The sequence below is a fragment of the Zophobas morio genome, unplaced genomic scaffold (assembly GCF_036711695.1).
Source record: "Zophobas morio isolate AGI-343-1 ecotype UQ-CSIRO unplaced genomic scaffold, CSIRO_AGI_Zmor_V1 ptg000006l, whole genome shotgun sequence".
Lineage (NCBI taxonomy): Eukaryota > Metazoa > Arthropoda > Insecta > Coleoptera > Tenebrionidae > Zophobas > Zophobas morio.
In genome coordinates, this window is record NW_026972111.1 from 11,833,752 (window position 1) to 11,855,388 (window position 21,637).

Here is a 21,637-nt window from a genome sequence, read left to right on the forward strand (position 1 = left end):
TAGATGTGATTTTTCATGCCTTTCTATAGCTCTTGACAAATTTTGTAAATTATTATAGCCTGTTTTATCCCAAACGGAAGATTTATCACTTGTGAATAATACACAATTCCAACAGTATAATTTGTTTCTTAAAACCGAAGCCGTTAACTATCTAGTTTTATTATAATTATTTTCATGAAATGCTCTGTTTTGCTTTCTACCTGTTATTACCATTAATGGAAGTGGTGGTGTTGGTCTCCTCTTTTGTTTATACCTATCTTTTTATAACAATCAAATCTACTAAATTAATTTTTTAATAGATAATTTACGTATCTGCACATGAAACCGAATTATTTTCGTTGCTCATTCTCATTAAGTATAAGTAATATTAATATATAATACCAACTGTTTTTAACGATCAGAAATAAAATGCAAATAAATGATACAAAAAACACCTTACGCTTTACGTAGGTACTACGTAAAGCCTAAATACCACTCACCACTGAATAGGGAGCACGCGAAACCACCTCAATGTTTTTCCTATTTACACCCGATAGAGCCAATTAATAAGAAAAAGATAAAATTATCCGTGCGACTTGATCAGAAAAGAGATGAACTAGCCGGAGGCTAGCGGCCTGAAGCGGCACCCCGATCAACGTTTTAGCCAATGCAGTACCGAATAACGATGCGTCAAGGTTTACGGTCTCAATAGCATGATGCATTCTCGGCGGAGGCTAGCTTCTACCGCTGGAGCCAAACGCGGAGTGGTGTGAATTATGATTGTAAGGGCGCAAATATAATTTTTTTTCAACATTTTAACCTGATATATGATGAAAGTAAATTAAATCAAACAAAATATCCTGAAAAGTAACAAATGTCTACAAAAATACAATTTCTTTCATCGAAAAAATTAGAGGAAGCCCAGCTCCAAAAAACAGAGGAGGCTCAGCCTCCCTTGCCTCCACTGAGGAGCCGCCACTGCTGTAATATTTATTTACACACCGTTAAGAAATATATATAATGGTGCGGTTTGTTTGTTTTCTTAATATATATATCTATAATTTTTTAGATTTACAGGCAGAGGATGACTCAAAAATGAAGAGTACAGACTAGGAATTAGTGAACACTGGATTTTACTTAATTCACTGAATTATTATTTTCGGTTCATTTATATGTAATTCTTTTTGAAAACTAAGTAGGCAACCGAATATACTCTAGAGCATGGATGGTTTCATCATTACTATCTCAAATACAGTCGGATCGACATTTGACTTGACAACTTTTTCTAAACTTACCTACTACTTTAAGCAGATTTGTACTAAAATGCGAAAATGTTTTCTAACCTAACATTATTTTGTTGTTAAATGTCGTTTTTAATAACCGTCGGTTTTTGGTGTGACTCTTTCTACACTCTAAAAAAGTAGTAAACAATCGACTTTCCACTGTTTGGTTCATAGAACCTTTGCTTCTTTCAGGAAACCAATCGCAGCGAAGGTCAGAGGGCTGTAAATTATCATTGCCATAATTTTAATTTCTGATCAATTATTAAGAAACACCATAGAACAAGTCATTCGGATTCTACTGTACATAGGTGTTTTTTTTTTGTTCTTTACTACAAAGTATTTATTGCTAACTAGCATGTTGTTTATCACCATTGTGACAATGAAAAGCCATTATCGAATGTAAAAAGGTGTAAACTCCTAATGTAAACGAGTTAAGTCAGGTGTAGAAATTATTTATGTAAATGTTATAGTTGAGTGCTTATTGAAGCTTTTCTAACTTTATTTGACCAGTGGCAATAATTCAATTATTATTTGGCATCTAAATATATGTCTTCATAAATACGTGAATGTTGGATTTGTCGTGAGCCTGAATGTTCAAGATTTTTATTAAAAAAAGGACATTCTTTGTTAATGTAATCTACTTGTGTAATATAGTACTTTCGACGAAAAAAGTCTACAATGTTTCTCCTGTAATGTCTAAATCCTGTAATCTGAAAACACTGAGATATTGACTTTAAGATAAGTGATCAAAAACTTTACCAAAATTTTAAAAAGAATAACGACAAACTTTTTTAAAAACTGCACTTGTGTTATATAGCAAGAATTTCGAACAAGTTATTGAAAACAATGTTTTAGTAGACTGTCTTAAAACGATTTGTGGGTTGGTATTTGTGTCTTCATAAAGTGTCAAATCTGTAACGTAAACGTACATTTCGTCTGAAACCTGATTTAATATGAACACCTGCTCAGCTGTTCAAAACACCAAAAACGAGGTGGGAAGAACGAAAGCACAAATCTTATTTCTTTTTAATTTAACGGCAAACTTGATATGTATTTGTCGCAGCTCGTTGTGCAAAGATTTGACAGTAAGTTGCATGGGTGTCACTTAAGGCTGTCAAAATAACTAAATTTATTTTGATGATTTTTTTTAAACAATGACGTTAAATTTCTCTGTAGAAAAAATAACATAAAACAACTTGTATTATTTGTCACTGTTACACTTGCCGCATGGACGAAATAAAACACATTTTAAACTTAGGAGATAGTTAAATAAATTGTAATGATATCGACATTTAAGATGTTAGCGTTTGCGTGATTTAACAAAGGAAAAAACGAAAGAAACGACACAGGGGTCCTAATTGACGTTATGTAAGTTGTAAGTTTCCTATTACGTCATTAAGACCTGACCTTTTTAGAGAAACCTTAAAGGGAATCTTATTTAGAATACAAACGTTGGTATAGTTTCTGGTGAGTTTTATTTATTTATATTCATTTTTATTTTTATTTTTATTTCATATCACTTTGCTTTCTGTACAGACACTCTGTACGTGATTTTTTCTTTGCAGTGCCTATTAGCACGTAAATATTAAAATCACAATTAATGAATTAGATACACAAAGAAAAACACGCATGATGTGATAAAAAAAATTCCATGAGTATTATGTTGTTAAGCTGTCGCAATTTATTTGGCTAATTAAAATGCTCTCCTAATTTATTGAGTTCAATATCAATTTTCACCAAAATTCCGTTATAAAAACTAAACTAATCCACAGCACCATCACTGTTTACAAATGTGATACTTTCCTAGACCTTTAAATTTGCCAAAATACTTGAATTAATTGTTCAGGTGTGCAACAGTGGATCATCGAAAATTATAAGTAAGTATGTGTTTCACCTTCAAATGTATTGTCGAAATTACTAGAATTCAGTTTTGCGTTTTATTTTCCAACAACAGACAAGGTGATTTTTTAATCAACAATGTCATGATAATGAATCACGGATAAATTTACTAGAACAATAATAAGTTATTTTCGGTCACTAAACAAAAGATTATGGAGGAGACATTGTTCATGTGATAAACAATCATGAGATGAACATAGGGGGTTACCACAGCGATCGCTTCTTTAGTCCGTTCATTCGCCATGATACCATTTTTGTGCCAATGGCTGTTACCAAGTGGAGGTTGTTGTCCTCAAATATTATCTGCGAATAATGAAGAGATTAGCATCGATAGTGCATTTACAAGGTTTGTTGGTTGGCAGGTTCTCGTGGAGGATCTATAAAAACCTGATTTGTGGTCATGCTTTGATCTAAATTCTTTGCGCATAAAAATTTCGACGAGCAGCTGAGGTTTCCAAATGACAATGATTGAATTGTTTTTTATCTCCGCGGAATATCTTGTTAGTTGGTAGCGTTTATTTTGTTAGTAAAGTAATAAAACGAAATTGATGTAAATGCATGTAAACAGCAAAAATCAATGAACACGAAAGTTGATAACTGCATTCTAATAAGATTCCGGATTGTATGTTAAGCAAAAAGGTCCTGATTTTTTAAATGTTTTGATTACGAAGTTTATATTCTCTAAATATAGGTAATGTTTACTGTTATGAGGAAATGTGCACTTATAAAATTGTTGTGACCTGGACAACGTTCAGTTGTCCTCTCTTTCCGGTTGTGATAATGTCAATGCACATAAAAATTTCTTTTCCTGTAATAAATATAAACAGCCCATGACAGTCAGTAAAGGGCCAATTACAAATCCGTTTCATTAGGCAAGCCTGGCAAATAATAAATTAAAGAGTTCAGTTTTATTAAAATGTAAGTGGTACTTATTTTTACGATTTCAATAGTTACGAGATATCATAAACACGCTCTATGATTTATTATTATTAAGTTCGGTTTGCAAAATTATTGTAATCAGTTGTGTTCAAGACATAAAATTTTACAGTTGGGCAAGATGTTATGATTCAGAAGTATAATTAATCTAACACAACGTGAAGTATCATAAATAATAATACTAAACTACTATCAGCTAAACAGATTAATTATAAACTTTAAATTTTCTTCAATCGCAGTCATAAAAATGAATTATTTTGAAAAACAAAGTTTCCATTATTACATCACGTTTCACATATGTTTGAAGGCGTGACTATAGTTTTATCTATGCCGGTGATCTAGAACATTTTCCTTATCAAACGTATTTGGAAAGTTCTAGACTTAATTAAGTATCTGCACGAGTGTACATCCCACGAGACCAAAGTATGATCCTGATTATTTTCAAAACAAGTTTTCAGAATTTTTAAATACATATTTAAAACTATAAAACAGCATTAAAAAATATATTCCAGCTTTACTAATCTGGGTGTCTTTTGGCAAAAACGACAATTACATACTTAATATTTATATATGATACTTTTCCAAAACATTAGTCTGACAGTTAACTCATTAAGTAATTAAATACATCTGACCGATTGGCAAGCATTTGTAATTTGTCAGCATAGAATGAAATCTGCTTTGACTCAATAATTTGAATTATAATTGTAAATTGCACAATATTATATAACGTTGATACAGTTACTGCACAAAGGACGAGGAAAACAATACAATAATGTCAACACAGTGGAAAAGATAATTCTAGTGTAGGGTAATTACCGGTAGTAGGAGTCATTTTCTATTACACTGAGGACATATCACAAATAATTGAATTTTATATCTTATCTCAACTGTATGGTTGTTTTCAAGCTTCGAGATATTTGTTATGATTAAAAATCAAATTATAAATGTTTGACGAATGTATAGAAGGTTGCCGAGTTATCTTCAAGTCTACAGATTTTATAATCTTAGACTCGATTCGTTCATCAGTTGAAACAAGATAAGATTAATATTTAAATAATTATTCATGTGATGTTTCATTTAATATTTTTTAATTTTTAATATGTATAAATTTTGTAAGTTATGTGTTTATTTGTGTCGTTTTTGAGATCGTCTATAAAATGAACAACCTTGGAACCGTTGGAGGTACAGCTTCGACATTTAAAACGTATGGCATGAAAAATGATATAATAGGGACGGGATGTGACGTTGAAATGTCAAAATTGTCAAAACATGGGTCCAAAATTTAAATCGCATAGGGAGAGCGAGTAATCCTTATTTTGAGAGCTTATTGCATTCTACACAAACATGATACCGAAAAAGAAAATGAATAATTTTGGCTAGATCTTAACTTAGACGACCTTATCATGTTCAAAATGGTTTTTTTTTTTTTTCAAGAGGTCTAAGGGGCTCTTAAAAAAACCATCAGTTTCTGTGTATGGGGCAATTTTATAAATTAGTCATAAATAGGGGTTAAGGAAGGAATACTTAGATACAGTTTCCACTAGTGGTTCAAGAAACCTGTAGATTTTGCTACCTATCTCTCAACATTGTGATATCCCGCTTTAAATTTAAATCGAAACAAAATCAGCGCCAAAGCAACATCCGAATTTATCCCAGAACGATACTTGGTACGCCATCTGTTGGGTGGTACGAGACGTACCGGGGGATGCGGAGATACGAGGCGAAAAGGAAGGGAGAGAAGTCAGTCAGAGTACTACCTTCAAGGGTGCAAGATCGAACAAATTACTGGTGTCAATCTTTGTGTTTTTCTGGAGTTTTTCGTCTGGAAATAGGAAACCACCGACTCCTCCGAGACATTTGGGACGGGTGCGGTGTACCAATAAACTATTTCCTACCCAGTGAGGTGAAATCTAGTGCGACGCCGGCACGGCGACTGCGACTTAAGTGCCGAAGCTGAAAGGACGCCGATTGGATTAACCCTTTCCCAACTCGGTGGCTTATTGGTAGGCTCGATTATCACATATGATGTTAGAGGCAAATTATTGTAAGAAGTGTGCATGCATGCGGAAGCGGTGTTCGTATAATAATAATAAATTTGTTGTTCGCGCGGTCAGGTGTCGGAAAGTTGTATCAAAGCGGGCTAGGAACGGAAGGGTTAATTTTAAGACGGACATAGAACGTGGGTAAATAGCATTGTTTTGGGTTAGCGTAGCTAGGTGGTGGATACCGGGTAATTGGGTAATTGTTAGTTGCGTTAGTTAGAAAGAGACAGCCTGTGACGCTTCACGAAAAGTAAAATGGCGACCGACGCGGCGCTGGCGTTTTGCTGTCTTTGTCGTTTGTTAGCTAGAAAGAGAAACCGAGTGACGCTGCGCACAAGCGAAAATCGCGACCGACGCGATGGTGGCGTTTGTCTATCTTTGTTATTTGAATTATTTAGAAAGAGATAACATGTGACGCTTCACGTAGAGCAAAATGGCGACCGACGCGACGATGACGCTTTGTTATTGGCTTCTTTATTTATTGAAGTGTCGTCGTAACACGTAAATTAGAGCCTGTGAAAATAGTGACTCCTCTGTTCGTAATCTGATTCGCTTGCACTCAACTACGACCCGTGGCGCAGAGCTTTCTCCCCCCCTCTCTCCCATTTCTCGTTCTCTCTCTTTTTTTTTTGTGTGTGTAAATGTACCTAATAATTAATGTACGCGCACGTGACTATTAGTTCCTACAGCTGAATTTCCAATATGTACTCGCCAAAAAGCCAAAACGGCAATAGGGGAAGCACCCCAGGGGAAATCCCCCACCCATTATTTTTAAATTTGTGTGTTTATCGTCTGCCCTGAACGCGGGTGTTTTTTTATGTGTCTTTTGTAGTTGACTTCTCTTCTTTTCACGTTAGTACAAGGCATGATTGATAGGTCCGGTTCCTTTTTCTTTTCCGTTCCGCGGGTGATCGATGCGTGATGTACCGCCGACTTTGATCCCGTCGTTGATCGGACGGTACACGATACTACTGAGCAGCGACCTGGTTACTGCGGGGCCATCGGACCTTGTAGACGGGGTGGCAGTTGTATTCGGGGACAGCAGCTTCTCGTGGAACGGCCGGTAGTCAATGGTACATCGCGCCACGAAGCCGGCGGGCCCGGACAGGAAACTTTTGGACGGGGGGGCGTTCCCCCGGCCCTAACTATCTCTCTCTCTCTCTCTCCCCCTCTATCTCTCTCTCGACTGTGACACTTGTATATCCTTGCACGTCAAATAACCTTCCTGTTCTTCCACTGGCGAAGCGCTACGTTTTTTTTTTGTTTTTCACGGCGAAGGTGCGAATGGGAGTCATTGTTCCGCGTACAAAAATTATAAGTAAAATTTATTGTTAGAAAAGATGTAATTTAATGGGCCTGTTCGGTGTCTTTCTGGGAGGTTTGGACCCGAACCTTGTTTTTTAACAATTTGTAAACACAATGATATTAAATTTAGTAAACAAGACGAAATCTGTCGCAAAATAATTGTAATTGCAAACTGCAATGTGTTTAACTCGTTTATTGTGTAATCGTTAAACATTAAAGGCGCCCTCCCGTTAAAAAATTTATGTGTCTTTATACCTGTGTTCTTCCCTCACTCGTTTGTTTGCTCACTTCGCTATAGATCTGAACCGCCTGCCGCCATATTAACGTAACACAACGTAGGTCCTAACCTTGCTAGACGTTCACGATCATTGGCCAAATTATTCTTTTGAATTTGCGCGGTTTTCTTGTGTTCAGAGTGCGCATGTGCAAATTCGGCGGCAGGTTTGGGTTATTACAACATTCTGTTTCGAATATTTGTATGTGATCATTAGTGATAACGAAGACAAAAGGTGTTAACGAATAGGATAAAGTACAAGTACAAACCCTTTGTAAGAGGAAACTGTATTTCGGAAAAGAGATACAATAAAAGCAATGTTTCCGAAAAAACGGATTTTCATTTACAACAAAAAAAAAATAATATGTAGATAATGGTTCTTGGGTTCTAGAGTTCTATAAGTTGAAACCAGTGGTGAAAACCGCGTTCCTAAACTTACATAAATAACTGAAATACTGATTTTTAAAAATACGTGATGGGGGGGGGGGGGGATAAACACCATTTTCAAGAAAAGCTAAAAACTTAAGAAGTTTCCCTTGGGACATATTGAATCTGGTGACAATGAGTTACGCATATTCGATACCAAATTAGACTGCTGTATTCTAAAGCGCAGAACACAATTTTCAAGAATTATGGGTTATTAAAGTCGTTACAATTGTTGTATAAAAAGCCGTATGTTTAACGACGTCATTAATGTGTTCGATAAATGTAAATTGAAAGTCGAATAAAATTCCCAAGTCATTATACATAGTAAATCTCTTAATAGTACGATCCATATTATAGTCATAATGAATCAGTATTTGCTTCTTTGAAAAAGTTACTTCTATTCACCACAATCTGTTAATAAGTGTGAGTCGATTAAGGCGACACCAAAGAATCAGAAATTCAATATCATATTGAAGAATTATAAGCAGGAGTGGTAAAGGACTAAGATTTGAACCTTGCGGCACTCCAGAGGCGGGAGTAAAACTAGTCGAAATAAAGTTTAGATCTCTAACAAAAAATTGTTTGTTCAACAAATGGAATCGGAATAGTTGTACCAGAGGTTAAGTAAAGCCGAGTCTATCTAATTTTCCAAGTAAAATTTGATGATCTGAAGAAGGTTTTTGACCAAATAGATCATCAATTTTTTTTGGTTAAGAATCGGTAAAAACACTGCATGTAATTTAAGATGGGAAAAATTTCCCTTTTCTCGACAGGGACTGCTAAGTAATAATTATCATATTCTTGGAGTTAAAGTGCAATATTAAAAAAATATAGTACTTGTGAAATTATAAATGACAATTTTTATGTTATTTTTTAAAAACGATTATGAATAAACCGTATACAAACTATCTTTTCTCTTGAAAGGAATGAGACACTTTCCACCTCGGTCTATAATAATATTATAAGATTTATTATTTTATGTGCAGGGGGTTGGGTTCAAAGTGGACTTTGGCATTCAGCGAAAAATATAAGCAAATATTCGGTACCATGACGAGCGCTTCAAGTAGTATAAATGCACATTCTCTCCTAGCAAAAGAGGACAAATCCACAAACTTCAAAACCGACGACGTTCCTAAATGATACTAACCAAAATGGAGTTGACTCAGCTGGTAAGGAGAATTTCCAAATTGTGGAAAAAAAAAGAAAACGAAATAAAATCTCCGTGGGAGAAAACGTGGATGAAAATAACTTTGTAGGAGCTGAGCGAAGGATATGGCTTTTTGTATCAAGGGTCAAAGATGATGTAACAGAAGAAACTGTTAGAAATTATGTTTCAAAGCAATTGAAAGAAGAAGGAGCAACTATAGTTGTCAAGCAAGTATCACCGTATCAAAAAACAAAATGTAATAACTGTTTCATTATCGGCGTGCCGCTTCAACACAAATCAACCGGAGAAAATTTTGGCCAAATGTTTTAGACGATTCAATTTTCACAGAGGTCAGCGTTTTTTAGGGAAAACTCAAAACCACGACCAGTCACAATGTCGAACGTCGACATAACATCGAAGGATAAAAAAATTTCAATATTGCATATAAATTCAGAGTCGTTTCGTAACAAAATTCATGAATTTGACGCCTTTTTAGCTGACAAAAACTATGATTGTGTATGTGTAACTGAACATTAGTTCAAAGAGCAGGAATTAGATTCTACTAATATTAATTGTTATGTGATTGTCTCATCGTATTCTAGAAAGTCCTGCAAAGCCGGAGGAGCTTTGATTCTGACAACAAGTAGGACGGACGTTCGAAGTCTCGATAATATAAATGCATTTTCTCAAGATAAACATTGTGAGGTGAGTGCCTCACGTTTGACAAATTTATTTTGTTTTATAACAATATACAGATTGATTTCAGCTGATTTTGCCATTTTTCTTCGGATTCTTGAAAAGGTATTGCAGACACTTCACAATTATAACATAATTATGTGTCTTTTTACTTCCTGAGCGTAAGCAAAGGAAGGAAGTATTGTAATCGAGTCCGTCGGCCGACTCTCTACTTGTACGTTTTCTCGATCTTTCATGACCCCTACAAAACGAAGAAATAGGGCTCCCATTTCCGTCTATCTGTGCGTCTGTCCGTCTGTCCGTCTGTCTGCCGTCCCGGATTTTTATTACACAGATAATCTCCGAAAGTACTGGAGCGATTGTTGTGAAATTTTGTACTTATATTAGGAATATCATGTAGCTAACCAAAATTTGTCTAATCATCCCCATCACTAATGCGATGACGTCACTTCAAAATTGTACATAGTAAAAGGTTTTAAATTGTGCAAAATAACATAGTCCTACACATGTAGTTTACGACTCCGACTTGAGTTTTTACCCGAAACGTCTAGATTTTTGGAAAAAAAAGTCAAAATTATAAAACAACATTTTGCAATTTAATTTTGAATCTGCTAACCCGAATGTTTTGAAATGTTGCAGATATTTTAAGGCCATAAAGAACATCATAAATAGTTAGTCAAAATAGATTTGGTTATCTGTACTTGTGATATATCACTCCATTCATTTGCATATACAGGGGACTCAAAAAAATTAATGAATGCGCAAAATTTATTTTATTGATTTACTCAGGAACTACAAAACCGAATGCTTTGAAATCTTGAAGATGTTTTAAAGTTATCATAAGCATGGTAAGTTTTTGATCAAAATGTATTTGCTCATCCCCCCTAAAAAATTTATGACGTCACCACAAAATTTTGCTGAATAAATCCTATCTAAAATGTACAAAATATGATGAGTCTCTTCTTGTGGTTTATCATTCCATTAATATTTTTTGGATTTGCATATACAGGGTGACCCAAAAAATTAATGAATGCGTAAATGTATTTTATTGATTTAATCAGGAACTACAGAATCGAAATGTTTGAATCTTGCAGACATTCTAAGGTTATAAAGAGCATAATAAATTTTTAGTCAAAATATATTTGGTTATCTAATAAAGTTTGTGGAATAAATCATATCTAGAATATACAAAATATGATGAGTCTGTACTTGTAATTTATCATTCCGTTTATATTTTTTGAACCTGCATAAACCGGGTGACTCAAAAAAAATAATGAATGCGTAAATTTATTTCATTGGTTTACTCAGGAACTACAAAACCGAATGCTTTGAAATCTACTGCGAAAAAAAAACATAATAGGTATGCCGTAGTCACGTTTCCGACAGCGAGGGAAGTACTGTCTAAACTCTTTAGACCAATTTTTTCAACGTAAGGTTTGATACAGATGATCGCGAAAACAAAATTCTAAGTGATGTATTAAATTCATATGGACTTAAAGAACTCATCCATGAGCCTACAAGGGGTAGAAACTGTTTAGACAATATATTTATGATTTTTGACTCGACTGTATATTTTATGCTTATGGGATCGAACCACACGTATCGGATCATAAGGTGCAACTTATTGAGGGTCTATTTCCGGATACTACTACACCAAATAAATATGTTATTAAAAGATGTCGCCCAAAAACAGAATCCGGTAAAATTAAATTGTACGACATGCTATATTATCAAAACTAGTATTTTATTGACAATAAGACAACTGACGTAGATACAAAACTTGACTAATTTCTAGATGTAATAATAATAATAATAGACGCATGCGACCTATCATTTCCTGAAGTCAGATTCAAAAACAAAAAAGATGGTCGTGAAGTAGCATGGTTCACCGACGGGTTGAAAAAAATGCATGAACGTCTTGCGTTTTTGAATGAGTTACATAATTTGTAGAGAACTGCTGATTCATTGAAACGACGAAATGAATATCGAAGGCTTTACAAGAAATCCATAGTGACTGCTAAAAAACGAATCAACGATAAACTTATTGCAAAATCAAGTAATGAAGCTAAATCTATGTGGAACATCATAAATACCGGTCGTAAAAATAAAAACTCTTCTCAATCAGTAGCGTTTTCAGGTGAAGAAGCTAACGATTACTTCATAAACATGGCTAAAAATGTCCTAAAATATACCTACATGAGTAGTCCACTCAATAAGCCGAATATGAATATGACAACTAATTCAATTTCTGTACTTCCATTCAGATTCACTAAAGTCGGCCTTAAGGAGGTACGAGACCATCTAACTTTCTTAAAAAAATACGACCAGTACGGACATTTATGGTATTCGAGTTACTATTTTAAAAACAACAAGCAAGCATCTAATTACTGAGGGTTTGGTGATTCCCATGCATAAAGGGGGATAATTAAGGGAAATATCGAATTATAGACCCATATCGCTTCTACCAGTAATATCAAACATTTTTGAAAGATGTATGGCTTCTCAAATTTAAATTCACTTTAAAAAAATAATCTTTTCAGTAGCAGTCAGCATGGATTCCGCAAAAATCGCAATACTAAATTTAATAACCGAAATATTAACAACTTTCCACAAAAACGAATATATGTATGCAGTGTTTTGCGATTTAAGTAAAACATTCGTCTGCATGTCGCATAGTTTACTGATCGATAAATTAAAATTATACAATTTTGCACCGAGCAGCCTTGAGCTCATTGACTCGTATTTATCAAACCGCTATCAGTCTACCAGGGTGAACAATATGTTATCAACGCAAAGAAAATTTAACACTGGGGTACCCCAGGGATCAATATTAGGACCGTTATATACATCATATATACTATAAACGATCGACCAGCCCAAGATACTCTTTCCAAGTATACTCTTTATGCGGATGACACAGTCTCTCAAAGAAGTACAACACTTACCGAGGTATTAACTAGCATAGCAGAATCAAAAAACAAACTTACCGATTGGTTCTCTAAAAACAACTTGGTTCTAAATGAATCAAAAACAAACGATGTAATTTTTACCCTGAAAAATTCTGAAAATGTTCCAAATTGCACCAGGTCCAGTGTAAAATTTTATATTTATATTGACAAATCCCTTAAATGGGACAGACATATACAGGGTTAGTCACGAGAGAATTACTTCTGAAAATTATTTTTACGCAACCCAAAATACGAATACCATGTACCATTTGATACTAACTGAATTTAAAATAAAATGCTTAATCCATGATTGCTTTGAGTTTGGCAGTCTCATTTTGACAATTGTGGAAAAAGAGGTTACGCGAGTGTCCATGGTAGTACCGCAGCCAGTCGGAAATCTCCTCCGGCGCCGCTAATAAATTTGTCAGTGTGCCTCTTGAACTTTTGCAACCGATTAATCACGAGAAAATTATTTCTAAAAAATTCCTTTTACGGCATTTTATTCAAAGGTTACAACACAAACTCAAACAAGTAAGTAAATAATTTAACTACTAATCTGTTGAAAATGTTGGGCATTTTGGGGGGATGCTACGGCTTTTTTGTAAATGGATGGCCGAAGAAGTCCAGAGGTTGCAGATTTGCACTTCGAAGAGGCTCTAGGTGACGCAGAGATGGCGAATTAACACATGCACATTAGCGGTGAACAACATTGGTAGAGCACTTACGGCTTCATTATAGCCCAAATTGATCTGACTGTATGTCGTCGATCCAATGGGGCTCTAGAGACGAGTCAATGATGAAAAAAAATGTTAAAAATTAATTAACGTCAAAGTGACACTGTCAAAGTCAAAGCAATCATGGATTAGGCATTTTATTTTAAATTTAGATAATATCAAGCGGTACAGGGTATTAGTATTTTGGGTTGCGTAAAAATAATTTTCAGAAGTAATTCTCTCGTGACTAACCCTGTATATAGACTATTTGGCAGGTAATCTTGCAAAAAATATTTATTTACTGCGGAATTTGAGTGAGACTGAATTTGGCTTGACAATGGAGGTTGGTTACTTTGGGATCTGCCGCTCTCTAATTTCTTATGGCATCCTTTTGTGGGGATCACCGGCGGAATTTGGCAGAATATTTTCATTGTAACGAAAAGCGGTAATGTTATTACCAGGTCTTCGTTATTAAGATGACTGTAAAGAATCCTTCACTTCATTGGGCATCTTAACATGTCCTTTGTCTATATATTGAGTTGTCTACTTCACTTAAAAGAAAATTTAACTAAATACGACTCCAGTAACTGTTTTCACAGTTATAGCACACGAAATAAATCACAACTAATTACACCCTATCATCGTTTAAAAAAGTGTCAAATTGGACCTAATTATCGGTCTATTAAGTATTATAACTTATAATATACTACCAGCATCGGTGAAAAGCTTGCCAATGCCTAGACTCAGAAGCTTCATGAAATCTTTTTTAATTAAAAAGGCTTTCTACAATTACGAAGAATTTTTAACATGTAAAATTGTGATGTCTGATCAAGATCTTTGTTGTAAGAATTTTGTGTAAAGTAGTAAGTAACATAACACATTTTAATGACGTGTATGAGCAATTTAAGTGCAAAAATATTAAAATACATTATCATTATTATTATTATTAAAATGTGAACAGGATATTATTTGAAACCTGGTTTGAAAATCAGTTGCTGCCAAATTTGTAGCCTGATTCCATTATAGTTATGGTTATGGACAATGTTAGGTACCATTCTCGAATAGTAAATAAGAAACCTAGACAAGCCACGCGGAGGGACCATATTGATGCGTAAAAATAGTATAAACAAACCTAATGGAAAAGCTACGAAAAGAGAATTTTTAAAGGTAATAAATGACCTGGACTTACCTACCAGCTTACTACTGTGTGCTTAATTACACATAAATAATATGATGTTCTCTGCAAAAAACAATACTTCAGATTTAATCGAAGAGGAAGTCAATAAGATTGGCAGAGAACTTTGGCAAAGCTGCATTAAGTACGTGATAACGATCTTATTTATCTCCAGACGTAGCTAAGTTTATCATGAACCTCGAAAAATCCGATTAAAAGATCATTTAAGTGACTATGACAGTGAAGAGTGATAAATACGGGCCTTCTGGATCTACTACTTTTATTAAATTATTTATATTTTATAGTACCTATTAATTTTCGACAGTTTATTTTATAATGTATAATAATAATAATTAAACAAATTTACAATAAGAGAAAAAATCTGAACATGTGGAAATGATTTATGGGGTAAGAGACCCCTTCATAACAACCCAACTATTGGTGGTTACTGTATTGCTGCCATATGTACAACCTTAGAGACTGAGGACCACTATAAAATGGTTTATCTTTGTATACAGTGTAAAATAGAGTCCGCCAAATAGTGAACACTGATTTTCTGTTTATTAGAAGTTGATTGCTTGCCTGGTTCTGCAAATCAGATGTACATGAACACATTTTAGGTTACAATGGTCAACGACATTCGGACAAGAACTCAAAAGCACTTTTGGAAGCAGAAAGGTTCCCTATTTGGCGGACTTTACTTTAATACCAGTGTGTACCTAGAATTTCAACCAAATCGTGAGCCGATAATCAACAAATATTAGTTTATACGTTAATTAATTTTTCATGTATGTGTGCACAGAAGGTTTATTTTTACTAAGTAAGGAAGTATTGTAACATCATCATTTCGCCGAATTTCATGTTCGTTTAGTATTTCCCGCCACATAAAATATGATGAAGAAGGTTTCCTACTTTGCTTATCTGTGAAACGTTTTAATAAACTTTCACAGATTACCTGATTAATAACAGGTAATCTCAAAAACTTTGAACATATTATTTATTTAAAATTTTATCAACATCTGTTTATGCTGGTTATCCTGAAAGAATAGTAGTAATAATAATAAAACAAGTTGAACCAACCCATATTCGGAAATAATCTTTCTAGTAAATTTTCTACACAAAATATAATTCGATATTAACAACAATGACGCCTTGAAATTAATGTTAGCAATAATAAAAATTAGTTTGAAGTTATTTAGACAGGACTGCCATGATATTTTCAAATAAAGTATGAACCTAATAAAATTTAGGTTCCAAATATTTTATTTTTAAAATCAGATAAATGAACCGCCCTATGAATTCAAATGTAGAATTATTCTCGTCCCTGACGGAAAACCGTTTAAACAAATCCAGTTTCTTAGATAAATTATAAAATTTCACGTTAGAAACATTATTTTTTGTACCTTTTTTTTCAATGAACCTGTTAATTGCTATAATTCCTACAGAGCGACTTTGAAATGATTCCAAGTATTTTAATCATAAAAATATTGAAAAAATATTGAATCGTGTGTGGTAAAACAATCGTAATGTAATTCATTCGACTGGTTTGTAATTGCCTAACAAAAGTAGTCATTCGCGTATTTATTGACCGAACGTGAATGAAGTATTTTAACGAGTCGTTAGCCGAGTTAAAAAATCATTCCAAAGCTCTCAAGCCGTCTCAATTATTTCAACAATAAAACTGATTTGTAGACGTGATTTACTAATGTGTTATATGTACAGGGTCGATAAAAAGTATGGAAGCAGTTGAATAAATGACAAAAACTAGAGCTTGAGTATTTTTAAGTATACACCAAATTTCAAGAAGATCTAAATAGCCGTTCCCGAGATATTCAACTGCTTCCATATTTTTTAGCAACCCTGTATGTATTTTGCCAAGTAAATTTTGCGTTGTATTTTTTTTTCTTATATGTACACCTGTACATTATTTTATTTTGTACAAGTATTTTAGTGTTTTAATTTTTGTAACATTTTTAATTGCAAGATTGTTTAGAAATTTAAAAGGTACTTATTTGGTAACACTAACAAAATTATAGAATTTTTTTTATTGTCATTTCTCAACATTTTCCAGAGTTTGTCAAAATATGAATTTTGTTTTGGCAACTCTGGCCATAGAGGTCAATATCCCCCAATTAAAAATTGTAACATCGTTGCTTTTATTAAAAAAATACAAAACTTACCTGCCAATTTCGGCACATGCGGCACCATCGGCACACACCGCAGCTTTTCTAAACCGTCGCAAGACAGACCCAGATGGTGGCAGAGCTTTCACAGGATTCGCTGGTTTTAATTCTTCCTTTTCCTCATTTTTGCCAAGAAAACCGTAGTGGTAGGCAAATCCAATGCAGGCACATATGATCACTAAGATAATGATGAAAATGAGGCATCTTTTTTTCACCCTGGGACTGGAAAAAAACAGCATGTTAACACGACCAACGCATGTTTACTGAAACGTACATGATTTCATCGTCGCAGTTTCGTTCGTGGTTTAATAATTTGGTTCTACAAAGTTTATCGTTTTTCCGCCGGCATTTTCTCTGAACTAAAACCGACTTTCGCCCGATGATTGGAGGGTTTAACAAATGCTTAAAGTCAACCATTTCTTAACATTGCGAGTGCGAAATTATGGACGCGTGTTTTTCTTGCTACATCGTGACTGCGGCTTTCTACGCAAGGAGGGCGAAAACGATCGATGCAAAACTGTCAACTTGCGCTAGCACAGGGGCGCCAAATTTATTTCAAAATTCTAAACATAAAAAAATAATAAATACTAAAGTAGAATCACGAATACTATATCAAAAAGAAATGTTTGTTATTTTTTTAATTTAGTGATAAATTTTATTATTGTAAATTAAGTTGGCGGTGAATCAAGTGAAAATATACCCCATCTGGTGGGAACTTCGAAATGTAAAAAACAACCCTAAAACTTTTTTAAAGTGGGATAGTTAGGATAGAAAACAACGACATGACGTGAAAACGGACAGATGTCGTTAAAGGATGTCGGCATTTTGCTCACAAAACGAGTTTATTGCTCTCTTTCTCTTACCATCCCGGTGTAGATGAAGCTAAAGACTCATTTTTGCGACCGGTTCAGCTTGGGAAGTAGTAATTCTTGATTAATATGCTTACTGCATACTTAATTTTTTCTAAAGCTTCTGGTAATGGAAGAGTAATAAATTAAAAAATATGGTCTCGAAAAACGATGAATATGCAGTAAGGATATAATATTTAGAATTTATTGGTTTCTGTTCAAATTAGACAAGATCATTTAAAGATAAAACGCTATATATGAAAAAACAGCATACCAGGACAGCTCGGATGTTGCTACTGTAACCTATTTTATTAAAAAAATTACAGAATGTATACTACATTACTTTTGTATCACTGAGGTTGCTCCTTGTGCCCCTTATCCAAGTCTTTTCTTCCAATTATTGCAGCTTTTTTAAAAATCATGATCTTGGATTTGAGAGCAAACAAAATAAAGCTATTTACGGATATTGCAAATTTTGTTTGTTTTCTTGGTTAAAGAAAAAAACTAATTAACCTCACCAGTAAAATTTTCGCTAGTTATCAAAAAATCATAAACTAACAACTTTATTTAATAACAAAATTACACTTAATAATGAGTATGGAACCCATTCAGTGTTCTGATATTGTCATCTCCCTTCATAAAATATTTCTTGATAACCAACCCCACCAATTTTCAATTATGTTCAAGTCTGGAGAATTGCTAGGCATTTCCAAAACTTAAAGATTTTCTTCTCTAAACCATTGTTGTACCAGCCTTGCTGTGTGAATTGCAGCATGGTCTTGCTGGAAAACCCACTTCCCACCTTCCATGACATCTTTAAAACCGGGTTTTGCTGAGGCAAGAAAATCTCGGTACTTTCGGACATTTAGCGCCCCATATCATCACTTCTCCTTCTATATTGTGACGTCGCGACAAATATTTTTTTTCTTTCCTTAAGTCATGGAAATAATGTTGGAAACGTGGTGTTAGATTGGGTTTCTTTCTTATGCGACGTCGTTTTATATGTTGACAACATTTTAATATCCTTTGAATTGTCCTTACACTTGCTGGACTACAAACAGTATCCTATTTTTCTTGGTTAGAGTAGAATTTGACGCTTCACGCAAAGTGTTTCGCCTTTCTCTGAAAATAGTTGCTGTTTTTACTCCCCCGTGGTAATCTTTCCCAAAATTTTCAATATTATTGAAAAAATTATTGATAACACAAGGGCTGTGATTAATCTTTCTTGCAATTTCTCTGTTGAAGTAACTGCACTAAAAGCTTTGATTTTACCAATTTCTTCAGCACTCAACCTTTTACCGGCACCCAGTATTAATATTTTTGCATTAAAGTGACAGCTCTACTGGATTTTAAATAAAAAACTAAAAAGACAACGTTTTCATGTGCAACGTTTATTATTTTTTGATAAATAGCGAAAATTTTACTGGTGAGGTCAGTTGTCGTATTTTTTTTTTATAAAAAAATGTTTCTTTAATTTAGAAAACAAAAAAAATCCAAGATAATCATTTTTGTAAAAGCAACAATAATTCTACTAAAAGATAGAAAATTGGGGGTAGGTTATTTCAAACCATATTCTACAATTTTGTCACTGACTGACTTTAAACTTTTTAATTAAAAAAAAAACTTCCTTGTTAAAAATTTCAATACACCGTTTGTGTAAGTAACAAAGAAAGATGTTTGTGATAGAAATTTAAAAACACTAGTGCAATGAAAGTTATATTGTTAGAACCAGTAGTGTTTGGTTATATTACAGTTAAAAAAGTAAGATAAAAAACCAAAAAACGCTATTTTAAAATTATGAAAATTCAAGAAATAATTCAATTTACGATGAAATTTTAGTATATAAAAATCAAATCTAAACACGATTAGAAGCGGAATGACAAAAACTTTATGATAATTTGTGTAAGATTCAAGTATCAACTTCTTCAGAAATTGGTAGGTTTTTGGATAATCGACAACACCGACGCGAATTCACTCATATATATTTAAATGCATTGCTTACGAGTTTTGTGCGCTGCCAAGTCAAACCGGAGCGTACAACAGGTTTATACCGGATGATTTTTTTTATTTCTGGTCTACCCACCCAAGAATTTCACAGTTTTTTAAAAAAAAAAAGCAAAATCTTAATGAATTTAGTACGTAAATCACTTTGTTCAAAAATGTGCATTATTGTGATCAATGAATTTCACAACACAACCTAAATTGGGTTTTTTGTGGCTGAACTTAAAACGCTAGGTTATGTTATGTCAGCAAGATTTAAACCCTCGTTGAATTTATTTGTGATAAGTAACATATTCAATTGAATTTGCTGGAATTGAATTTCTGGAACTGTTGGTCTCGAAATTAGATACATAAATTCATTCGGCATTTCATATTTTCAAATATTCGAGTAAGAATTTTCGGCGGAACACTTTCACACTCTTGTATGATTCTCACTTTAGATGAATCATTTGATTGAAATAGTTACAATCAATCATTATCTTCTTCAAATTGAAAATGACCAGTCTAGTTGCTGCCTTCTTAAAGATGTTTGGAGGTGATCATCCATAACGCTAACTTTGCCGAAGAGGATATACAGATTTCAAATTTTTCAAGAGGATGTAATGTTATAGTCTCAATTTTCACCACTAATTCACTTATAAGATTTTTATTTTGGCTAACTGGAAGCTTATCAGCTAGTTCTAGAATTTTTAGAATATCCTTTGTAAGAGCTAACTTCAAATAAAAAGTTTATGCTGGCGTTTAACATGTTTGGAAATTTCATTTTACCCTATAAATTGCAATAACGAGACGGACAGTAGTACAATAGCAAGAGATATTTACAACTTAAAGTTGTCGCGTGCCGGTATTACCCAGATGTTAGAAAGCAGAATAATTCAGATTCGGCAAGGGACCATCGTTACTCACGAACGAAAATGACCATTATTTTATGCCCTTATACTACTGTCGGTCTCGTTATTGTCAATAAAATTTTAAAGGGTATAATGAAATTTCTGAAACCATAATAGATAAGTAGTCTTGCTTCCCTTTAGAAGAAGAACGACAGCTTTGGTTTTATAGTAAATAGGTATATAGTGGGGGTTTTGGGTTACTTTAGTCGGAAAAATTTGAATTTGTATGCAGGGAAACTCAAATTTTCACCGTACTACTCCAGCATGTGCAAAATCAAGTGGGCCAGAACCCGAGTCAGCGTACAAATACAAATTATCTAACCAAAAGTACGCTAGAATCCCCACTATATGACTACTTGCGCGGTTAAGCTTATATTATTATTTTTGGAAATCTGCAAGTACCGTGTCATTGTGAATGAAGTGGGTGGAACTTATTCAATTATGTAACTGGTTTATCTCGCAAGTAAATAGAAACCATTTGTAATCAGCAAGGATGAATACTTTAATAGAGTAAATTTTCCTTGAAGAGGAAAAATCATCATAGATGATCTTGATGTTCATCTTAAGAGGTAGTAACTACATTGGTACAAGGTTTGTGCACACAAAAAAATTAGAACGTCTAGCTAGATATAGCGTAGCTACTTCCCGAAGTGTTTTTTTTTTGGTTGTTTCATTATAATACACTTTAATAGAGAAATGAAGAGAATTTAAAGAAAAATCTTTTCAAATAAAAACATAACAAAGCAAAACTAATGTATCTTTCTCTCCTTTAAAAGCAAGAAATTATAGGGTGCGTCATTGCGTGTCTTAACATAGCTGCTTTCTATTCTTTGGGAGAATAGCTGAGTTGTTAACCCTTTCCCTAACATATCATACACATGTTTGACCGGTAA

General features: G+C 33.8%; 2 protein-coding genes and 1 long non-coding RNA gene across 10 annotated transcripts in view; 1 reads left to right on the forward strand and 2 right to left on the reverse strand.

Moving 5' to 3' along the window:
* LOC135123625 (scoloptoxin SSD14-like) overlaps positions 1–21,637 on the reverse strand; it is a 76,585-nt gene that overhangs the window by 31,148 nt on the left and 23,800 nt on the right. For 3 of the 4 annotated variants that reach the window (XM_064048443.1, XM_064048445.1, XM_064048442.1), the window contains exon 2: positions 17,003–17,227. In XM_064048443.1, the coding sequence (XP_063904513.1) occupies positions 17,003–17,227 (225 nt within the window). Of the gene's footprint in view, positions 1–17,002; positions 17,228–17,279; positions 17,484–21,637 lie in introns of those variants that run through there. The other variant, XM_064048441.1, reaches the window with a different exon arrangement.
* Positions 1–21,637, forward strand: part of LOC135123628 (uncharacterized) — a 257,338-nt gene that overhangs the window by 9,784 nt on the left and 225,917 nt on the right. Inside the window, exon 1 of one of the 5 annotated variants that reach the window (XM_064048453.1) lies at positions 3,459–3,507. The exons of the other annotated variants lie outside the window; for them this stretch is intronic. Coding sequence (XP_063904523.1) covers positions 3,474–3,507 — 34 coding nt within the window. The 5' untranslated portion in view covers positions 3,459–3,473. Of the gene's footprint in view, positions 1–3,458; positions 3,508–21,637 lie in introns of those variants that run through there. 5 annotated transcript variants of the gene reach the window in all.
* On the reverse strand, positions 3,177–4,959 carry LOC135123637 (uncharacterized). The gene is made up of 2 exons (XR_010279672.1): positions 4,914–4,959; positions 3,177–3,464 (listed from the first exon to the last, which is right to left on the reverse strand). It is a non-coding gene; the product is annotated as an uncharacterized LOC135123637 (long non-coding RNA).